General features: G+C 37.1%; 1 protein-coding gene across 2 annotated transcripts in view; it reads right to left on the reverse strand.

Moving 5' to 3' along the window:
• Positions 1-1,992: 1,992 nt before the first annotated feature.
• The window catches only part of TAOK1 (TAO kinase 1), a 64,176-nt gene continuing 42,441 nt past the window's right edge, over positions 1,993-23,727 (reverse strand). For both annotated transcript variants that reach the window (XM_080923505.1, XM_080923506.1), the window contains 7 exons: positions 22,616-22,852; positions 20,529-20,657; positions 18,564-18,767; positions 14,695-14,934; positions 12,689-12,901; positions 11,499-11,681; positions 1,993-9,984 (listed from right to left, as the gene is read on the reverse strand). In XM_080923505.1, the coding sequence (XP_080779631.1) occupies positions 9,523-9,984; positions 11,499-11,681; positions 12,689-12,901; positions 14,695-14,934; positions 18,564-18,767; positions 20,529-20,657; positions 22,616-22,852 (1,668 nt within the window). In that variant the 3' untranslated portion in view covers positions 1,993-9,522. The remainder of the gene's footprint in view (positions 9,985-11,498; positions 11,682-12,688; positions 12,902-14,694; positions 14,935-18,563; positions 18,768-20,528; positions 20,658-22,615; positions 22,853-23,727) is intronic.

Genomic DNA, 23,727 nt, shown 5'->3' on the forward strand with positions numbered 1-23,727 from the left:
CAGCAGGTAAAAATGCTTGCGGAACCTGACAACCTGAAGTCTGATCCCTGGGATGCTGTTCTCTGACTTGGCATGCATGCACACGCATCCACAACACACAAAGTGTGATGCCAATGCTTAGAAACAGGTTAAAGAAGAGTGGGGATAGAGCTTAGCGGCAGAACACTTGATTAGCATACTAAAGACACTGGGATCAAGCCCTAGTACCACTACCACAGTTAAATCCTCCACGGTGAGCTGGGAGTAGAGGCACACACATCTAGCTCAGTACCGGAAGATCAATTATATTTCAGTGAGCTGAAATAGAACTCACTCTGTAGACCAGGCTGGCCTCAAACTCAAGAGATCTACCTGCCTTTGCCTCCTGAGTGTGAGGATTAATGGCATGTTCCCCTACTGACCAGTAAACCAAAATATCTTTATGAAAAAAAATTACGAAGGATACCGAGCAGAGGGCTGGAAAAACGGGCCAGTGGTTAATAGCACCTACTGTGCCTAGCATGGTGGCACACGGCTTTAATCTCAGCACCTGGTAGGCAGAGGTAGGTGGAGCTCTGAGTTCAAGACCAGCCAAACCAATATAGAGAAAAGCACTTTCTCTTCTTTCACAAGACCCAGGTTCGATTCCCAGCACATACATCATGGTTCATCAGCAGTCTGTAACTCCTGTTCCTGAGGATCTGATGCCCTCTTCTAAATTCTTCTGGTACCAGGGATGCATATAGTGCACAAACACACATGCAGGCAAAGTATTAATAAACATAAAAGGAAATAAATCTAAGAAGTAAAAATAAGTAGACACTCTGTGTACTAAAATTACTTTTATTACAGTTGATCTTTTAAACATTTCCTTTGCTATGATACAAAGGATACTTACAAACAAAATATTACATATGACCTGTTTTCGTTCTTAAGGTTCTGACAACTTGATAACAGCTTTAAATGCACAATCTATACAATTAATACAGGTTATATACGAACTATAAGGTATGCTGAACCAGAAGAATACTGACAATACTGTACAATAAGCCTTACCAGTTAGTGCTGTGGACCATTTCTACCAAAAGGAAAATGCACATCTGCACAGTCACCTTTACCAGCTGGTGCTGACAGTGAGGGAGAGGCTTCTTCCTCATTGCAACCTTTGGTAAGCCTCCACTGTGGGCATCTGTTTAGTCATTGAAAGGACCAGGTTTACTCAGAATTATCCACTGTTAAAAGTATTAGGATACTATATGTTCAATATGGTAATCTCTTGCCCTTTCCCCAAAAACTATCCCAGTTTTAAAGACCACACAAGTCCTTTGTCCACTATGAAAACCCTACAGGCTCAAGGGCTTTAAGAAAAGATGAAGGCTGCCAAAAAAGGAGGCGAGAAACCAAGCCAAAATCTAGGTCTTGCAAAATCATCATTTTTTCCCCTTCACCAAAGGGAACTAGAAATGTACAAATTCATTGACGAACCTCAATGATAACTTATCAGTTAGCTGATAACCCTCATTTATCTGGACCTAACTTGTGGGAATAACTAAACAGACTGCAGATAACATATACCACATTTTGTACAGAACATCTTTCGTGGTTGATATTCCCTTTAGCCACCAAAGCTGGTCCTGGGCTGACAGGTGTGCATTTCTCTCAATGGTCTACTCAGAAATGATAAGGTTACAGCTTTTTTTTTTTTTTCCTTTTTTTTCTTTAAATTTTAAATAAAAAAAGCAATTGACTGAAGCATTGTCTCTCTCTCTTTTTAGGTAAATAGCAAAAATAAAAATAAAAACCAACCCTGGCATTTGCACAAATAAAGCAAATGGAATGCCATGGCTTTTAAGAGGTTAGTAGAAAGACTAAAGAAAATATAGAGAAAAATCATGTTATTAATTTCCTTCTTTTAAAAAATTTCTACATGTGCAAAAAAAAAAAAAAAAAAAAAAAAAAAAAAATCAAACCAAACCAAACCAAACCAAAAAAAAAAAAAAAAAAAAAAAAAAAAAAACCAAAAAAAAAACAAAACTACCCCAACAACAGCAACATGCTGTTTGAGGAAAACCAAAAGAAATGAGTACATAAAACTAAAAATATAAATAATGTTTGGATGGTTCAGTAAAAGCAAAAACCAGCCTGGGTTACAGAAGGGTTATACATTCAAGATGCTTTTAAACCCAGTGGGATAACTTATGTTAAAATGTGTTAATAGTTAACTTTAAAAATCTCAAGTTTGTTCTTAAATCTTCACAATACAAGCAAAGCTGTTTAAAATATACACTATACATATTTCTCATAGTCTCTCCAACCTCATTAATGCGCATTAGGCTTTTTCATATACTAAAAGGAGGGGTTCTCAAAGCTAACTTGCTCATAATAACCTGCATTATTTAAATGTTTTATATGGGTTAAAAACCTTTTCAGACTTACATAAATAGTATTTAGCAACAGAAGTGTTAATTTAAAAACTCTAAAGCATTTACAAATAGGTTGGAACAGCCTAGGGAGTTATGTGCACTGTACTTTAAAATGGTATTTACATCAGACCATTATTTTTGTAAAAATTTCCCTAAAAAAATTAAAAAAATTAACCTATTCTAAACTAGCAGAGAAGGATCATAATGAGTAAACCAAGAACAAAGTTATTTCCTGATGGAAACCCCACACATCCCTCCTCAATTGGGTTTTACTCTATGAAACCATTGTGACTCCTAATAGGCTCTACTATCAAGTGTCAAGATAATGTGGTAAAACAGTTTGTTAGATAAATTACTGGCCAAGTGAACTTGAAAAAAAAAGTTTTTCCATTTTGTCTCTGGCTTGGATGACATGTGTATTTAACTGGAGGGGCAATCGAAATAGGCACAATTCCCATTTAATGTGGAATAAAAGACAAAAAAAAAAAAATAGGGTGATGGTTTCTTGAGAGTATGAAGTGCAAGGACGGTCAACAGCACATGTGGAATGGACACGCAGCAAAGACAACAGTGTGCCAACACCCCAGGGGTAGCCAGTGCCTCGATAACTGATAGACCTGTCTGACCCCAAGGAGGACTAGAAGGGTTCCAATACCTACACTGTTTTTTGAGATAGATACCAACCAAAACTGTAAATATTGGGCAGCTGCATCTTTTCAAAATTTTATAATTCGCTTGATGACCATGTGTAATTTATATTAACAATAATGTTCATGCCGAGGCAATGTATTTGAGGGCTAAGAAAAAGCAAAATGTGCCACCGAGAGAAACCTGTTTCCATATAACTGGTCTTCATGCTTTCAAGTGGCTCTAATATACCTTGGATACTAAGCCAAGCCATGCAAAAGCAAAGAGTACATACTTGTCATTAACATTGGTATCTCATTTCTAAACCACTGACTTCAAAATTGCCATAGAAACATGTAACACAGTACTGAAAGCATACAGTTGAGGGCTCATGAATTTTTAAGAAATGCATTCCCCTCATCTATGTTCAACAGTCTTTAAATCTTAGCTACAAGGCATATCAGAGGAAGGGAGGTTAAATGGGGGTAATGTCTAAGGAACATACGGAATTCTGGAATTAGAAAATGTTCCAGAAATGGGATCAATGTGCCAGCAATAAGCATAGTTCAATTCATTTGAAAATTCAGTTAAAAGAGCCCATAAACAGTCCCAAACCATAGTTATCACCTGCATAATTTACATAAACATTAACACTTGCACTTTATAGACAACACTCTGTAAACAATGGCCACTGGGGGAGGGAGACTCCCTACAACTCACTCATGACTGACGACATGTAATCATAGTAAATAAAATTACTTAGCTTCAAAAGATTCCAAACCTGACCAATGATTAAGCTCCATTGCCCCATTTAACAACACTTAAGCGTTAATTCTAAAATGTCACCTAGGATGGTTTCAGGGTTAGATGCTAGAAGCACAAGCAGCAATGAGAGCAACTCCTCTCTAGCTGGCACAGACCTATAAACTTTAGTACAAAACCAAAAAAGTACAGAAACTAGGTCAATTTGTTAGCTACATATTTACAGATAAATTACATGATTTTTCACTCATAATTGTTAAACTACGAGTAAAAGGAAACTGTGCAGGTTGAATTACCCGTACTTTGGGGGGCAGGGATTCTTGATCATCAAGACACCCTTTTTCATTCATTGAGAAGTCTTACCTTCTCATCTCTCTACACATCCAACTACTTACAGATGTTAATATTATTATATCCAGTGGGCATTCTGCTGGAGAGGATTAACCTTTTCCTGTATTACAGAAGAACCCCTTGTATATTTAAAAGCAAAGCAAAACAAAACCAACACACACACACACACACACACACACACACACACACACACAACCAGTTTGGATTGCTGGAAACAGTTAACAGATGTGGTGACATAGTACATGGCTCCCCAGTTTTTGCTTGCTGCTTCTATTTCCTAAGATACTTATTTTTGCATGGATGGGCAGTGCAGGTTTCTGAAGCCTGCAATAGGTAGATATGATGTATATTTCTTATACTTATGATCTGAAGGCCAGCACTTGTTTGGAAATCTAAATATAATCAAAGAGGAAAAAAAGTCAATACAACTTTAAAAATGGGCTACCAGAATTCAGTAGGAAATATAAATGCACAAAAGAGTTCTCAGCTTCACTTTTTCTACAGTGTTTAATAAAAATTTCTTTACAAATTAAGTTATTTCCAACGTAGATCTACTGTAGTGATTTCATAAAAGTGCAGACAACATAACCAGACACAGCAAAACAGACTTCAATCAGTAGTCCTTGCATACAAGAGGCACATATGCTGAGTGTACAGCACACTCTTCATCCTTAAAGGAATCTGAGGGTGGGAAACTTCCAGTTTTTAACAACTCAGGGTGAGTGCCTTCTTAAAAAGGCAACGAATGCTAAAACCATGGAAGGGAGACTTCTGTAATTAGGGACAAAATAAAACAATGTATTTATATTCAATAATGATCTGTTTTTTTTTTGATAAGCAGCTCAATGATGACAGCCCAATGCTCATTAAGAGAAGAATCTATTTAAGAAGTGAGAATTTCTTTCATCATTATAGCAGATTAATACTTAGTATACCTTAAATATATTATTTTCTGAATTTAATACACATTAGGACACTTCACATTCTGAACATGAAACTAATGCAGAACTAGAAAACCTCCAAAAGAATGGGTTGCTGTGGCTACAGGCATGGTAGTTCATGCCTGTAATCCCAGTACTTGAGAGGTTTACAGAAAGACTGCTAGGAATTTGAGGCCAGCCTTGGCTAAACATTAATCACTTGATCAGAAAAGATACATACATGTCTCAAGAGAAAAGAAGCAAAACTAAGAAAGGCATGTTGTGTTAGACCAAATCTCTGCTTGAACAGCAGTGGCTCAGAAGGGGTAGAAGGTGCATAAAGAACTCACTGTTAGCAAGAAGATAAAAGGAGACAGCCCTTCAAACCAGCATGCTTTCTCTCCCAGTGATCACCTCCTGCTCATTTTACAACTGAGGAGAACCTTAGATATGTTTTAGTTGTAATTCCTTTCTTGGCACTTTGACCCTCAAGAAAACAGGTAACTATTAGTATTAAGAGTAAAAAGCAAATGAGGTTCACAGCACCAACACTAAGAAACCCAAAAATTCTGTGAAGACTGACTCAGGGGCTCTCTTAACCTTTGCAGAACTACTACTACCAGTGTTCTTTGCAGAGTTCATTTTCTCTGCAGCTTGTATCTTTAACTGCATTGTAAAACAAACTCAAACAACTGGCTCCTTCCCGAGCACAATTTTACTGCGTTGTAACTTATGGTTTCATATTTTACTTAACCTTCTCCTCATTCATACAAGTGCTAAGGGGGAAAAAGAGTGCATCTATTTATCACCTTCCATAAGTATCAACCCAGAGTACTCACTCTTTAAAACCACACACAGTCTTGCTGTAACATGGGGCAGGGAGTGGGAACAATAAAACTTGAGCCCTGGCAGACATGTTTAGAATGAGTTATATCCATCCATCTATACACACATATAGACACTCATATGTATATACAATATATACATACAAATGAAAATAGCTATACCCAAAAATGCACATGTAACAGTTTTAAAACGCCAGTAGATCATGGTATAATACAATTTATTTCCACTTGTAAATGGCACAAATGGAGAAATGCAAAGGTGTTCAAGTACAATGAAGTCATTTTTACAGGTGAAAATAAATCATATTATTCCAGTGTCCAAAACAATGTATTTATGCTTAAAATGCTAGACATTTACAGAAGCACAAAATTACTGAATTCTGCCTTATGATCTGAAAATTCTCAATTTTTGAAAAGGATGTACAGAGAAATTGTTAGAAGCAGGATGGGATCTCCAGAACAGTTTCTTTAGTGTTATGTTTACTTGATGTCCAGACAGACAATGACTATGTACAAAGCTCCATTTTCTAGCAAGGCCTTGACTTCAGGCTGTGTTTCACCTGTGGGGTGACTTCGAATTCAGGACTCTAGATATGGAAATGTGCAGAAGAGCAGGAGCTCTTAAAATAAACATGCTTTCAGCTAACATTGTTTATACAGTGCAAACACTTTCTGATGTCAAAATTTAGGGTTAGAACTAAGCTTAAAAGAAAAGTTATGTGCAAAGGGCAGGGAATCTAATTAGGAATAAAATGTCTCAACATACGAGGCTTTGCATTTTTAAAATGCTGACCCAAAATGGGAGAACAAGAAACGTTTCCCTGTAGGTTCTGGATACCAGATATAGATCCACAACTTCTGGTGTGCTACACGAGTTCTCCATGCTTTCATTTTCCTAAACACACATGTAATGAGTGAATATCAATAATTGGGGAGGAGGTAGTGTTAGTCTGGTCAAATGTTGACATTTTTTGTTTTTTATTTTCCCCCATGAAGTACTTGTCCCGATTTCAGAGCATTTCACACCCTTTCAAATTTTCCTGCTACCAGTTTTTACTGTGACAATTCCTACAGTGTACATGATTCCTCTAGAGTTATTACAGGTTAGAAACACAACCTATTCATTCTAATCACTGTGCAAACTACATGCGTTTTAACTAAACTGATGGTGTAATCCAGGTATGATGACCTACATGGAAAAACAGGGTGCCACATGATTAGATGAGGCAGAAAGCCTTATTGGACAGGACAGTCAGTATTCAATCACACTAGTAATTATGATCAAAATGGACACACTAAATTTGAGCAAGTGATGCTCACAATGGATGATAAAATGTGTTTCTGGTGATTGTTTGGAGTTCGAAGAGATGTCATACACACATCTGATCTGCTTTCTCAATCTAACCCTCTGGTAGCAGATAGTTGCAGAATGGTTTTTAAGGATATTATTTTATAACTCTGAAAAGCCTATGAAACTCCAAAGCTTTCCCTTATGTCCTCCAAACAGAATTTTCAATTTGTTTGACACTCAATAGTATTTTGAATGGAAAAAAGGAAAAAAACACCTAAAAGAAAAGCCCTTTTCATTAACTATAACAAGTATGTTACCTAAAAACAAATGGGGAGTGTCTAAAACTCTGCTAGAAGTGTGTAGATACTATTCTCTTTCTATTCGATTTTCAAAAGACCTGTATTACAGCATATATCTTTCTTGTTCTTCCTTTTTTGAGTCACCTGAAGGCAGCCTTGAACCTGAGATTCCTACTCCTGCCTCCTAAATGCTGGGATTATAGGCATTTGCTACCACATCCTGAACTAATTTTTCCTTTAATTAGTGTCAGAAATCGTCAAGGCAGGGACACTTGACTGACATACCTGGACAAGACATAAAATGTGGTTAAGAAAACCAAAAACTTCCATAGTAGCAGATGAGAATTTGGTCACTAGTTTGTTCTAATTATGATTAAGAAAATGCTTACCGTCTACCTAAATGAAAAGCAGGACCCAGAGTTAGTAGCAAGAGCTCTTTTATACAACTGAGGGAGCAGGACAATAACTTATTTAAAAAAACAAAAAAACAAAAAAACCAAAAAGCCAAACCTGGTCTCTAAAGGGCATTGGCCCAGGTCTATGACCAACTCAAGCTCCACACAAGCAATGGGATAGTAACTAACGCCGATGCAGAACACTGGACTGATCCTTCATTGAAGAACAAACAAAACATACTCTCCAAATGTTAGTGGTCCCTGACCACTACATAATATTTTCAATTTTTTTTTCTTTCACTCACCAAACTATTTAGTTTCTTTCTCAGTAGTATTTGAGCACTAAAGCTAGAGACTTCTGAAAGGGAATTTGCTACTATGTGATATAACATGGACCCAGAGGGTCACTAAGTCTCAATGTATTAAGAATCCGTAATGTACTACAGCAACAAAAATAGCAATTAATCATAGAGGACCTGAAAATGAAGCAATAACTACAGTGTGAAGATTAGTCAGCAGCTGGTAGTCATTGGCTCAGTGACTCCTGGTGGCAACTAAGTATTTAAATAATCGACTATTGCTACGTGTAAACAGGAAATCCCATAAGCTAAAAGGGGGATAATAAAATTATGTCTATGTAGTGTGATGAATATTCTAATAGATGGCAGTTCACAAATATGGCATCATTCAATACCTCTGGCATTTGCTTTGTGTTGGCTATATGTCTTCATTTTTGTACAAACAAAGCAAAGGTACTGTTGGGGATCTTATAGTTTGGGTCAGATGAGATACTGTACAAAAAAACAAAATGTCAGTCTATACAGGTTTCACCTCCTTCTCCCTGCAGAACATTCCTACCTATCACAGGAACTTTCAGAGGCCCCTTTGGCCCTCTAGGTTTTCCCTCTGAAAGCCCACAAGCTTGTTAATAATGCAATAGCCACACAGCTTATGATCTCCTTAAGCAACTCCATCTTATGATGATACAATCTACAAAATCTGACAAATTTCTGAAGCACTTACCAAGAACTAAATGGTTTTCTACCACTGAAATCTTTTAATGTTAATGGTCTTACATTGTTTTAGCCCAAATGAGGTTGAGAAATCAGATCAATTCATAAATAAAGAAAGCACACTGGTGAGGAGTGGAGGTATATTTCAGTAAGAACGTGTTTCAGCATGGATGCTGCCTGCTGTCAGTGACTCACAGAATTTAAAATATGAAGGAAGGCTTTAAATCTTCCAACAAATTTCTTAGGCTATGGATAACCTAAAGTGATGATCCAGATTAGTTTGCTTCATTTTATTTTTATATTGTTCAGATAATACCCCTTCTATTAAGCCAATATTTTTTTTGCCACATACATGAAATATTTATCTATTTCCACTTTAAAATTTTTCCAAAAGTTAAAAACAAAAGAAACAAAAAGCCAACCACAAAAACCCCGGCAGCCAAATACTATGACATCCCAATTAGTAAACACAAAACATAACGCTTTACAAAGACGAATAAAATATACCATATGCACAGCTTCCACACGGTAGTACCCAAGTGAGGAGGCTGCTGTGATGATGTCTGTAGGCAGTTTCTTTTGGCAGACAGCTCCAGCAGAATTGCCACTTTCAATTATTATGTGTAAGACATGTGTGACCCATTGGATATTTGTGAAGTGACACTCGTGCTTCTGCTCATGCCCTGTTCCGTCCGTCCCCCAGAAGCTGTCCGCCTCAGAGCCTGGGGGCTATTGCGGACTCCCATACTGCTACCTCGTGGTACCCCTTGCATTGGCCCTGAGGGATGACCCCATGGTTGGGGTCCACCTTGCATCGGATGACCCCAAGCTTGTGGTGTGCCACCCATAGGATGACCCCAGTGAGGTCCTGGACCCCCAGTAGGATTGTGAGACCAACTAGAAGCTCCTGGGTAGCTGTGGCTGAATGCCTCAGGGGAGAGATTAGAAAGGACCATGTTACTGAAACCTAATCTCATGCTTTCAGAGTCAAAAGCTTCAATTTCTCTGGCTTGACGCTCAAGCAGGCTACGTATTCGTTCTGTGCGTTCATTCTGCAAAGCCAACATCTCTTCTTCAATCTGTCAAGATAGGAAAAGGGAGCAAAAAGATCATTTTATGTTTCAGATTAAGAAGCTAAAGCAATAACTACTCAAGATAAACAACAGCAATTTTATGGATATAGTAATAATAATAATAAATAATAATATTTTGTGTTTTTTAAGACTGGTCTTCTTATGTAGCTCTAGCTGTCCTGAAACTAGCTTGATAAAATATGCTGGTCTTGAACTCACAGAGATCTGCCTGCCTCTGACTGTTCAGTGCTGGGATTAAAGTTGTATACCGCTGGTGGGCTCCTTTTCTTTGTTTACACAAAGAAACCCTGTCACTGTCAAAAAATAAAAAATAAATAAAAAATAAGAAAATGGAGCTAGCATTCCTCCTCTCATAATTCAATAGTCTTCACATGGCTTTATATTCTTTCTTGTTGCATTGACACACGGTTTCATATAGCCAAGGCTGGTCTCAAAGTAATATAGGCAAAGACAATCTTGAACTCCTATCCTCCTGTTTCCACACACCAAGGGCTGAGATTATAGCTTTGTGCCACCATATCCAGGTCATTTGTTTGTGTTTTACTGTTTGACTCCTTGATAAAGTAATTGCATGGCAGGTATGGGCGCTTCTCCTTGTGCTGAGTAAGTCAGTGGTACATGGCTCATTTTTCTTCTTGGGCCACAGGTCCAAGGTTTTGTCCCCACAGCATTTTCTGTAGTTTTCTAAGTCCACTTAATGATGGTGAGGACAAGAATGATGATTTATTGACAACTCAATTCTTGGAGTGCTTGAACACAGCAGTGCATGTAAACTTTGGTATATGAAGAAGTTCCACCTTCAGATCATTGAGTTGTTGCAGCAGCTCCTCTTTACCTCCAGAGGCTAGCCTGTTCTATCGAGCTAGTCCCAAACCTTAGTCTTCCAGTGGCTCACAATCTACCCATTAACTATGTTCCTCTGAGTTTTAAACTTCATTAGTTAAAAAGTTCATTATTGAGCACAGTGACATATGACTTTAATCCCAGGACCTAGGAAGCAGAAGCAGGAGAATCTCAGTGAATTTGAGGCCACTCTAAACAGTGAATTCCAGGATAGCTAGAGCTCTATAGTGAGAGCCTGTCTTTAAAACAAAACAAAAAATAAATAAAAATTAAAAGTTCATTATTGAATTCTTGGGAAACAACAACAACAACAAACTTACTAAACAAGAATTAAAAAGCATTATTATGAAAGAAATCTAATACAAGTCCTGCTGGTATTAGTAGAGTTCTTGTCTTCCAAGTGGGAGGTCTTAGGCTCAATCCTCAGATCAAAAAAATTAAAATGAAAGCTGTGAACCTGGGATTATATATACATGTACACACACACACACACACACACACACACACACACACACACACACACACACACAATCATACCTATACAATGAAAGAAAATATACCCTGACCCACTCCCAAGCTTATGGGCATATATGTATATTTAGCTCTTTTGATAAAAACAAATACTAGAACAGTTCTATTCCTCCTGTTATCTATACCTTTTGTTCTAAGAGTGCTCTACGAAGAGAGACCCTCTGTTCCAGCTCTCGAAGCTCTCGATCATGTTGGGCCTCAGCCTGCATCTTGATTTTGCTCTGATATGCATTCAACAGCTCCAGTTCCTGCTGAAGCTGCATCTTCAAAACCTGGCATTCTGCTTCCTGTGCTTCATCCAAACGCAGCTGAGAGAGAGAAGAGAAACTGATACATTCTACTGTGAACTACCCATTCATGACTTACAGAAAAGAATGAGAGGAAACAGACTACATTTTTATCAACTATATAATGTCTTTCTTGTAGCCTGACATAAACATGCCTAAAAGAGAAAGATAATAACCAATATCATATGACAAAAGATTCTATCATAAGCTGTTCTGAAGATGGCTGGATAACTGCTTTTTTGTAGAGAAACCTACACTATTATTGTTTAACAAAGTGTTCAATCTCTCCTCCCCTAGTGGAAATAATTGCAGGACAGAGTCAACAAGTACAGCACACAAGCTGCTTGTTTATCTTTGTTCAGTCCAGTATCTAAAACTGGGTTTTATATTCTGATGTGGTTACATTTGTAGCAGAAGTACCTACACAATATCCTGAGAATTTTACCTCCTGGTCTGAAAAGTCTAAAATATTTACTATTCTGCCCATTAAGAAAACACTTGCACAGAGTTTCATCTGTGCCCTCCAAGGTACCCATTTAGATTCCTATTCAGAAAACTATATTTTGCTTACAGTTTATTCATCTGATTTCCCCCACACCCCTGATTTTTTGAGACAAAGTTTCTTTTTCTGTATAGCCTTGGCTGTCCTGAAAAAAATCAATCCATAGCCCAGGCTGGCTTCAAACTGAGAAATATGCTTGCCTTTGCCTCTTCAGTGCTGGGATTTAAAGCATGTGCTACCACCTCCCTGCTTACTCATTTGATCTTGATAAGCTGTAGAATCCACACCTGTGCGTAGACATAGATCTAATTATGTCTAACATGTCTAAATGTATCAGTGAAATTCTATATACACTATGCTTTTCCCAAACAAGGCTAAGAATAGTAAGTCTATGGATGAGCACAAATTTTTTTCTGGGCTATTGAAGAGCCATCATTCCCAATTTATTTTTCAATTGCCAGGATTTCATTTGTGTGGTAGTAAGAAACAGTAGTAAAATTGTTTTGCCTAAACAAAGCAAACTCACAGCTTGTGTGGAGAGCATTTCATTAATGCTATGATCATACTGCTCAGCCAAGATGGCTAACTTCCGAGTCTGCTCCTCCTTGAGTCTTTTCAGAACAGCTTTGTGCTCACTCTTTGGTGTAGTCTCCAGTAGGTGATTCCTTAATGCTTTGTACTGTCTGGTTTGAATTTTGCAGGTATCCTGAAACTGCTTTTTTATTTGGAGTTCTTTAGACTGGAAAGAAAGGGGGGAGGAGGGGGAGAGATGTGAGTATATGTCTCAACATATAGCATTTGGCATAGTGTACACTAACATCTATATATAAATAAAGTCAGGAAGAAAATGGAGAAGAAAATCACAAAGTCATATAAGATTGCATGTAAATTTTGCATCTAGCAAATATTCATGATACAAACCTAAATTTCATCTCAGAAATTCAATATGGTAGTTATAAACATTGACAGGCTAAAGTTTCACCAGATATTTGAGGCAGAAAATAAAACAGGTTTCTTTGGTCATTTAGAATATGTCACTCCAGTTTCTTTTCTTCTCCTGAGAATTTCAACTCTAACCACAGTCTAGAATAGATCCTAATTTCTGTGATATCTATGTACAAAACTTCATATTAATCTTGAAGTATGCAATAGTAAATAATTATTTACAACTATATTTTCTTTAATAGAGTATGTTAGAATCATACTCAGCAACAGTTCATTCCCTTTGTCTTACAATTCTGAAGTCCAAACCTGGGGCATCATGACAACTACCATTAATTCACCAACTCTTTTTTTAAAAAAGATTTTGAAACAAGGTTTTGAATTGACCAAGTTGTTCTTGAATTCCTTGTGCTTTAGCCTATTCAAATGCTGTAATTACAGGATGCACATGCCATCTGCAGTAATGGTTTTACCTTATTGTTTAACATCTGAAGAAAATCTTTAAAGTCAGTTAACTATTCTTTCAATGGTCTAATAAAAGCTAAGGTGCAAGGCAGGAACAACCTCCTTGGAGTAAACAAACAAACTCAACAAATATTTTTGAGACAGAAATATTGTAAGACTTTGCCTTTAAAATGGTTTTATTCATTTTTTTATTAAGATAAATGTGAAAGTGTACAATTTTGATCCCAGCAATAAGGAGGTAGAGGAAGGAGGATCTCTGAGTTCAAGACCACAGAGCAAGTTTCAGATTGCCAGGAAACCATATCTTGAAAAACAACATTAAAGGCAGATATATTTCTGTAAGGTACATTAGTTTAGCATAAAAGTGAGACTATAAAAGCTGGAGAGATGGTTCAGTGGTTAAGTATACTGACTGTCTAGAGGTCCTGAGTTCAATTCCCAGCAACCACATGGTGGCTCACAACCATCTGTAACGGGGTCGGATGACTTCCTCTTTTGGTGTGTCTGAAGGCAGCTATAGTGTACTCATATACATTAAATAAAAAAATAAACCTTAAGCACCTGCCTTGCTCCAATCACTAGGTTCAATTCAGTGTCATGGTAAAAGTATAATTAAATGAAAATTTACATCTTTCTTCAGGAAATTAAGAGTCCCAGGCTGAGTTACTTAGAACAAAAGGAAACTTAAAAGGTTACCATGTTGACCTGTAGACTACAATGTTAGCATTAGACACTGTGCATAGTTTTAAAATACTGATTAAGAATTCCCAGGGCTACAGAGGTGGCTCAGAGGTTAAGAACATTGGCTGCTCTTCCACAGGTCCCAAGTTCAATTCCCAGCACACGCATGGCAGCTCATTATCTGATGTTCTCTTCAGGTATACAGGCATACATGCAAACAAGGCACTCACATACATACAGTACAGAAATACATTTTAAAAGAATTTCCGCAGTTAAATTTTCTGGTGATTCTTTTTCTTTGATACCAAGTACACAAACAAATGATGAAGCAATAGGCAGCCCACCCAGGACCCCAAGTAAGCATGCCAAAAATGAAAAGGACTAAGTCAACTCAATCTCTCAGTGATGAGACACATGGCTCTGTGAAGTTTACACTAACGGTACCTTCAAACTTTTAGGTTGTTGTCGAACTTCCATGACATGTTTTCGCCTTAGTTCCCGTTCCCTTCTCTTATTGTATTCCAGCTGGTTAGTGAGTTCAGTTTGATGCTGCAGTCTGATTAACTCACAGCGCATCTTCTGAATAGTGTTGAGGTGGCGAAACTCCAGTTCTTGCATTGATTCATGCTGTCGCAGTAACATTGCATGTTCCAAGTCCTTCTGAGTCTGCCTTTTGTTTAACTCCTAAAATATAATCCAAAAGACAGAGGTGGGGGGGAAGACATTAAATTAAACAAAACAAAAACATTAAAATGTGGATGTAATTAAGCCAGTGCTTCAATGGTTACATAGTAACCACTAAGTTCTCATGTACTAAGTGTGTACAAGTATTATTTGAACACAAGAAGAATGCTGTCTCCCGCAAGTCCTATTCTATAAATTTAATAAGGAAGAGATAAGTTCTGAATTAAAACTTCTTATAATAATATATAGCACAAGATAGTATCTAGGAAATGTTATTCTTGCTGGCCATGGTAGCTCACACCTGTAATAACAAAATTAGGAAGGCAGAAGTGGTTTGAAATATAAGGTCAAGTCTAGCCTTGTCTACATATCAAGTTCTAGGTCAGGGCTGTATTATGAGACAACTGTCTAAAACTAAAATATAATAAAATAAAAAAATATTTTAAATTATTCTCTTAAAATGTTTTTGTCCAAGCCAGGCCACGGTGGCATAAGCCTTTAATCCAAGCTCTCAGAAGCACAAGTAGATGGATGGATGGATTTCTGAGTTTGAGCCAGCCTGGCCTACAGAGCAAGTTCCAGGATAGATGCATAAAACCCTGTCTCAAAAAAACCAAAAGTTAAAAAAAAAATTTTAATTTTGTCCAGAAAGAAAGGGGAGCTGGATAGATTCAGTGATTAAATGCACTTATTGATCATGTAAAGGACTTAGGTTCAGTTCCCAGCATCTGCATAGTGGCACACAGCCCCTCCATGGAGGAGGAGGCATGTGACACCCTTTTCTTTCCTCCAGTCACTGCACACATATGGTATACATACAATTACACACACACACACACACACACACACACACACACACACAAACATGCACGTGTGCATGTCCTGCAACCTGTTCAGGTACTCTGTGCATATTTTTAAAAGTTATAGTTCAGCAAGGTGGTGATATCACATGCCTTTGACTGACCCCAGCACTCAGAAATGAGAAGCAGGCAGATCTCTTGAGTTTGAGGCCAGCCTGGTCTACAGAGTGAGTTCCAAGGCATCTAGGGCTACATGGAGAAACTCCATCTTGAAAAACAACAACAGAAAGGTATAGTTCAATCATCTGCTCAAGAATGGTACTAACAATGTCCAATAACAACTAAGCTTACACCTAAGACTGGACATTAATTTTTTTCTTATCAATATTATTTTTAAATTTAAATCTAAACCTTTTTTTTGGGGGTGGGGGGAGATGGGTCTCTGATAGCCACGGAACTCAAAGATCTACCTGCTTCTACTTCCCAAGTGCTGTGTCATCTTGGCTAAGTTCAAATGTCCTTATTTTTTATAAAGTTATCTTGAGTGACACAGATATGTATCTCTGTGTTGTATGGACACTTAGGTGCAGGCCCCTGAGTCCAGAAGCATCAGATCACCTAGGAGCTGGAGATATAGGCAGATATTTTTAAGCCTCCCACACATCCCCCATTTGAATGCTGAGAAATGAACTCATCCCTACAAAAGCAGTCTATACTTTTATAAGCTGAGTCATCTCTCCAGTCTCTACATTTCTTCAGTGAATATACAGCATTATACTAAGTGCAGCTTATTTCATTCCAATCCTTTAAATAAATTTACCTATTTTTTTTCTTTTCTAGATTTACTTATTTTCTGTGAGTACACTGACTCTGTTTTCAGACAGACCAGAAGAGGGCATCTGACCCAATTACAGATGTTTTTGAGCCACTATGTGGTTGCTGGGAATTGAACTCAGGACCTTTGGAAGAGCAGTCAGTGCTCTTAACCGCTGAGCCATCTCTCCAGCCCCAAATTTACCTATGTTGACAGACATTCTTGACAAAGAAGATTCTTTTTTTCTTAAGGCAAGACTGGGCTTGGTGGCACAAGCTTTAAGGTCAGTACTCAGGTTTCACCACCTTAAAAGAAAAACTGGCTGGCTGTTAAGGCTGGCAAGTTGTCTTAAAGGACCAACCAACCAGAGCTCCCAGGGACTAAACCACTATCCTAAGAGCACACATGGATGGACTCATGGCTCCAGCAGCATATGTAGCAGAGGATGGATGAGCTTGTTGGGCATCAATGGGAGGAGAAACCCTTGGTTTTGTCAAGCCTGGATGCCCCAATATAGGGGAAATGTCAAGGTGGGGAGGAAGGAGGGGTGGCGAGTGGGTGGGTGAACACCTTCACAGAAGCAGTGGAAGGGGGGATAGGCTAGGGAGTATTGAGGGAAAACTGGGAAAGGGGATAGTATTTGAAATGTAAATAAAATATATCCAATTTTAAAAAAAAGTCTTAAAGAATAGAAGTCTCTGCTTTGTCAAGCCTGAAATTTAGTCTCTAGGACCCATAAGGTAGAAGCATATAACTAACTCCTGTAAGCAGTCTTATTTCTGTATATGCATGTGTCCCCCAAAAATAAATATAAATACATAAAAGCATAAAAGACCTTTAACAACATTCACCAAAGTAATAATCAACATAATTATTAAAAGTATTAAATGGCTTGAAAGGCAGAGGCAGATGGATCTCTGAGGCCATCCTGGATTTCAGAATGAGTTCCAAAGCAACCAGGCCTACACAGAAAAACCCTGTCTTAAAAAAACAAAAGAAAAAACAAATAAGAAGTGTTAAATGGTAATACATACCCCCATGGTACCCATTCTAGAAAAGAAATATAAGAGTTGCCCAATTTATTTTCTTATATTCAAAACTAGGTATTTTTGTCATTCATATATTATTAATGAGTTACTTACTGAATGCCCGCTATAGAGTAGACAATGGGCATTTGAAGAACTGAACAGTCTGTGATTTCACAAAAAGTCAATTCTAATGAGGGAGAAGACACACTGACCTCCAAGGTGTTGGTACATAAGTTACTATGCATTTGTGTCTTCATTTGTACATAAGAGGGAAAAAACAGAGTACTTTAAAAGATGTATTTATTTTTATTTTATGTGCATTGGTATTTTGCATGCATATATGCCTTAAGGTGCCAGATGCCCCGGAATTGGATCAAAAGACAGCTGTGAGCTGCCATTAAAGGTGTTGAGAATTGAACCCCCGGCCCTCTGAAAGAACAGCCAGTGCTCTTAACTGTTGAACCATCTCTCCAGCTCCAGCAGAGCACTTCTAGAGAAAGAAGAACTGGTATTCACAGGTTTCTATCATATTCTCTCCACAGGGAGAGAGGTCATGTGAACATGTATACAATAGAATACAGAGAATGCACATAAAAAAACAGAAATTTGGGAGAAATTTTCTTTTTCTTTTGACTTCTCAAGACAAATTTTCTATATATTTTCTCTATATAGCCCATGCTGTCCTGGAACTTGAACTTGCTATGTAGACCAAATCAACCTCCACTAGGCTCGTCTCCTGAGTGCTCCAGTTAAAGGCATGGCCCACCGTGACCAGCATGATTTTCAACCTTCAGAAGAGATTCATCAATGAAAAAAATAACAATTAGGAGACTGAGTTAAAGATTAGCTTGACTTAATAGTGAGTTTTAGGCCAGAAAGACCTACAAAGTAAGGCTTTGTTGAAAACAAACAAACAAGAAAAAAAAGTTTTAATTTCCAACATTAAAAGACTTATTTATTTTGAGCACATCATTTAAATGTACGCACCTCCCTGACAAGGTCCTGTTCCAAGTTATGTCGACCAAGTAACATTCTTCTTTTGAAGCGACGACATTCTAGTTCTAGATACTGCCTTTGACGTCGAAGAAGATTAGCTTCTTCTTCTGCCTGAAAATGTTGAATATTCTCCTTCTGCTTTGAAAGCCATTCCTGTTTTTCTTTTTTAGGTGTGCTCTGGTTTTCATTCAGCTCCTGGAAACAAAACAACAACAACAAAAAACTCAGTTACATAAAAAAATTAACTAACATATGATGTCACGAAGTCCATTTAACTAGTAATTTTGAGTTTTATTATTGCTTATGTAGCCCAAGCTGGTCTTGAATTCAAAATCCCCCTGCTTTAGCCTCCTTGATGGTAGAATTATGCAAGTGTGAAACCCCATAACTGGCTATGATAATTTATTTATTGTTTGCAGTGAAGGGAATTAAGGCCTTGATCATGCTGAAAGATACATCCCCCATCCATTACATGGTAAACTTAAAAGCACTTAATTGTGTTTTGTTTTTCTAACAAGCTTAGTAGAGGTAAGTAACATGTTCCCTATGTACATCAAAATACATAAATAGCTCTAGTTTTGCAGCTGAACTTTCATGGTTCCTGGCTTCAAAGCATAGAATGACTAGTCACTAAACAAAACACCCTTAAAAAACCAGGTGTGGTACATGTCTTTACTTCCAAACCTTGGGAAGCAGAGGCAGACAGATCTCAGAGTTCTAGGCCAGTTTGATCTACAAAATGAGTCCAGGACAGCTAGGGCTCTGTTACACAGAAATATCCTGTCTTGAAAATACAAATAAAAATCAAAAAAATAAAATAAGATAAAAAATAAAGAGCAAAAAAAGCCCAAAAAAGATGATGATGACAACAAAAACTTTCCAAGAAGAGATAGGCATTTTGTCAAGTAGGAAAAAAAAAATTTAATTGGAATTTTGGAGAAACTACAGTTAAGCATCATTTAACTACTTTGTTTTTCAAGATTCTCAAAAATTCTTTTGTTTTCTTCTGTAGACAGGATCTCTCTGTATAGAGCTGGCTATCCTAGAACTCAATCTGTAGACCAGGTGGGCCTTGAATTCACAGAGATCCATCTGCCTATGGCTTTAGTACTGGAAATAAGGGTGTGCGCTACTACTGCCTGGCTCTCAAAGTTTCTTAAATGGAACTACCATTCATATTAGGCAAAAACTAAAAAAACAAAAACAAAGCAAAACAAGCAAACAAAAATCTACTAATACTATTACTCAAAACAATGAACTCTAAGATGCTAATAATACTGGTATGTTTTTAATCCAATGAGCATCAACACTACAGAATATCAATCAGTCATCTTTCTCAGGTGTAATAGTCTTCAAAAAACAATAAAAATTTCCCTGTCATTAAATCATTCAAGAAACAATTTTTTTTTAAAAAGATTTATTTATTCTATGTGACTACACTGTCACTCTCTTCAGACACACCAGAAGAGGGCATCAGCTCCCATTACAGATGGTTGTGAGCCACCATGTGGTTGCTGGGAATTGAACTTAGGAACTCTGGAAGAGCAGTTACTGCTCTTAATGGCTGAGCTCCTTTTCCAGCCCAGAATTAGTTCTTTACAGCTTTATTTTATGAAACATGAGAAAATATAAAAACAAAAAGCACAAAATCTGCAAGTATTTTTTTCTACATGGTTTTTGAGATAGGCTACTACTATATAGTCTGGGTACATAGTACCAGATTACAGGTGTACAATATCATACCTGGATCAAGAAAATAATTCCTTGAGCACCTATTCAAGTAGAAAACTAAGTAAATTATAAATAAGTAATATATAGTCAATGCCTTCATGCAAGCAGATATGTATTTTGTGGACACAAATAAATCTTTAAGCTATTGCTATTGAGTACAGAACCATTAAACATAACTAATAGCAGAAAAATAAAAATTTTTTTTTGTTAAAAAAAAAAAAGTACCTCCTTAAGCTGCTCTTTTCGAAGTTTATATTCTCTTTTTTGAGACTCCAAAAAGCTATTTAGTTCTTTCTTTTGTTGAGCCTGAATGTGTTGCTGAAATTTTTTCTCCTCGTTGGCCATCACTTTAGCCTATATAGAATTTAAAAAAAAAAAAAAAAAAAAAAAAAATCAAGTTAGTTAAGTAGATAAATTTAAAGCATAAGTTTAATCAGTATCACTAAGGATACTTTAAAATAAGAAAAAAACAAACAAAAACAATGCCCAGAACATCAAAAAAACAACCTAACCATATTACCTTTATCAATCAACGGGGTGGAATTAATTTTTTTAAATGTGTTTATTGGATCAAGATGTTTTCGCTGTTTTATTTAGTAAGAAAACATATTCCGTTCAGTAAACGAAAATCAAGTACATATTTACCTTCAAACATAACCTAATAATTTTAAAGTTTTCATTATATGTGTGTTAAGTGTACATTATATGTTTATATATAGTTATGTGCTGCCTGCAAAGACCAGAAGAATCAAATCCTCTTGGTGGTAGAATTACAGGTTATGTGAGTCACCTGGTGTGGGTACTAGATATTGAACTTAGGATCCTGGGGTATAAGCTCTTAACTGCTAAGCCATTTCTTGGTCCCTATAAATTAAGTCTTTTTATCTGAGTTAATTTATACATTAAATTAGATTCAATCATCATCAAATTAGATCCTTACCTATAAGTCATATGAAAGTGAATATTAAATTCATATTTGGCACACACAGTTGGGGGGGTGTATGTATTGCTTGAGTATGCACAAGTGGAGGCCAAAGCTTGATTCTGGGTGTCTTCCTTAATCACTCTCCACATTTTCTGAAACTTTCACTGAACCAAGAATTCACCAATTCAGATAAAGTAGTTTTAACATTTTGCTGAAAAGTTACTGCTTTGTAGAATGCACATTTTTAACCTTTCTATTTCTTCTACACTGTTGGAATAAAATCTTGAGCCTAGAGAAGCTCCCTACCATCTTCACTGAAGTCCAGACCTTTTTCTAAAAAAAAAAAAAAAAAAAAAAAAAAAGCCTTACTGGGTGACTTGCTTAGGCCATTTGTAAACTTGTTCCAACTAGCTTTCCTTCAACTTTCAATCCTGTCTTAGTCTCCCAAAAATACAGCAGCTATAGTTATGTACAATGATACCTGGCTTAACCAATTTTAATTACTGACTTTTTGTCTGTTTTTTCAAGATAGGTTTCTCTGTGTAGTCCTGGCTGTCTTGGAAATCACTCTGTAGACCAGGCTGACCTCGAATCCCAGAGATCTGCCTACCTCTGCCTCCAGTATACTGGGATTAAGTGTGCACCACCACCACCACCACCACCACTGAGCCTTGAGTCAATTTTTAACTTTTAATCATAATGTAAATCCTATTTAAGGAGTTGCTTTCCTACATGTCAGTATCTAACCCTTCTCAAGCTAATACCCATTTTTTCATCACCTAACGGGACTCTGAATATCTGCATATTGTTTCATTAAAAAAAGTTATCAAAAATTAAGTATTAATAATTATGGTGTCATTTTCCTAATATTTCCTAATGTTGTTTAACTTGGACAGTGGAGGAAAATCCAGTAGATGAATGTTGATAAGATTATATATTTCCTAAAAAAAATGTTTACATATAATCTGTGCATATCACACACGTGTGGGGGTACTCTAGGAGGCCAGAAGAAGCTGTTGGTTCCCCTGCAGCTGAAGTTAGAAGGTAGAGGCAGGAGGATCTCTGTTATGTTGAGGTCAGCCAGGTCTACAAAGTGTGACCAGTACAACCAATGCTGCTACACAGAGAAACCTGGTCCTGAACCCACCTTGAAACCCCCAAAGCAGCACAGATTCATTCATAAAATGAATAAGAAAGCAAATAGAAATCTTTTTTTTTGTTTGTTTTTTAACAGAAAGGTTTATACAAGTTTACACAAATGCTTCTCTTTCCTGGATCAATTTACTTAGTTCCTAGGGCTAGATACTTTAAACACCAAAATGTTAATCTGAACAACTTAAAGATGGACACAGGCTAAAAGAAATTCACAATATTGAATTGGTCCAACCTCTTTTTCCATAGAAGCTTGGTGTTTCTTAATAAGTTTTTCCATTTCTGCAGCGAAATTGTTACGCTGAGTTTCAAGATCTTTATCTAATCTGAGCCGGTGTTCGTCCATCTCTGCCTTCAGTTTATTTTCCAGAGTCATCAGCTGCTTCTGATGCTGTCGCCTCATCCGCTTGTAACCAGACATCTGTTCTCTAAGCTCAGAGTCCTGCTCATGCTCTTGCATCTGTCTTGTCACCTACACAGACAATTGAGGAGGAAAAAAGACAAGAAGGCAAAACAATTTTCTTTCACAAGCATTTAGAAAGCTTAGCATTTGGCTGTCTAAGAAAAGAAATTGCCAAGAGTTCAAGTATAGATTGGTAGTATTACACAGAATGAGTGAAAGGCCAAACAAGTCTTTTATGTCACAAGGCTGTGTCTCTACTAAACAAAATAATAATGATAAAGCATTTAGAATATATTACTAATACTTAAGGAGGTAATTAACAGTTTAAAATTAAATTTTCCAGCAGATATTTTAAAGAAATAGACTGATTCTAAATGCATATGAAAATATAAAGTATCTAGAGTACAAGAAATTGAGGAAAATAAAGCAGGAAGCTGAGTATTACACTAACCAAAACAGTATGATATGGCACAAGGCTAGGCTAAGTGGATCAAGAAAGAAAACAAAGAGGCTGCCATGGGAGTGCACACCTATAATGCCAGCACTCAGGAGCCTAAGGCAAGATTTTGAGGCCACCCTGGTTTATAGAGTGAGTTCCAGGGTAGCTAGGGCTACAAAGAGAAACTCTTGTGCTGAAAACTTGGTTAAAAAAAAAAAAAAGAGGAAAAGAGAAACCAACAAAAATTTGTGCACAGAAACACCTGTACACAAAAGTACATGCTTAAAGCCTCAACTACTTGAAATAACTATGAAGTGAAAGATCACTCAAGCTAAAGAGTGCAAGACCAGCCTGAGTAAGAGACTAAATCACATCTAAAAACCTAACCAACAAAAACCAAACCAAGGGAAATGACCTAAATCAAACTAGACTAGAGCTATGGTTGTGAGCTGCCATGTGGCTGCTTCGTCGTTGTTGGGAATTGAATTCTGGTCCTCTGGAAAAA

Source organism: Micromys minutus (assembly GCF_963924665.1).
Source record: "Micromys minutus genome assembly, chromosome: 10".
NCBI classification, from domain to species: Eukaryota; Metazoa; Chordata; class Mammalia; order Rodentia; family Muridae; genus Micromys; species Micromys minutus.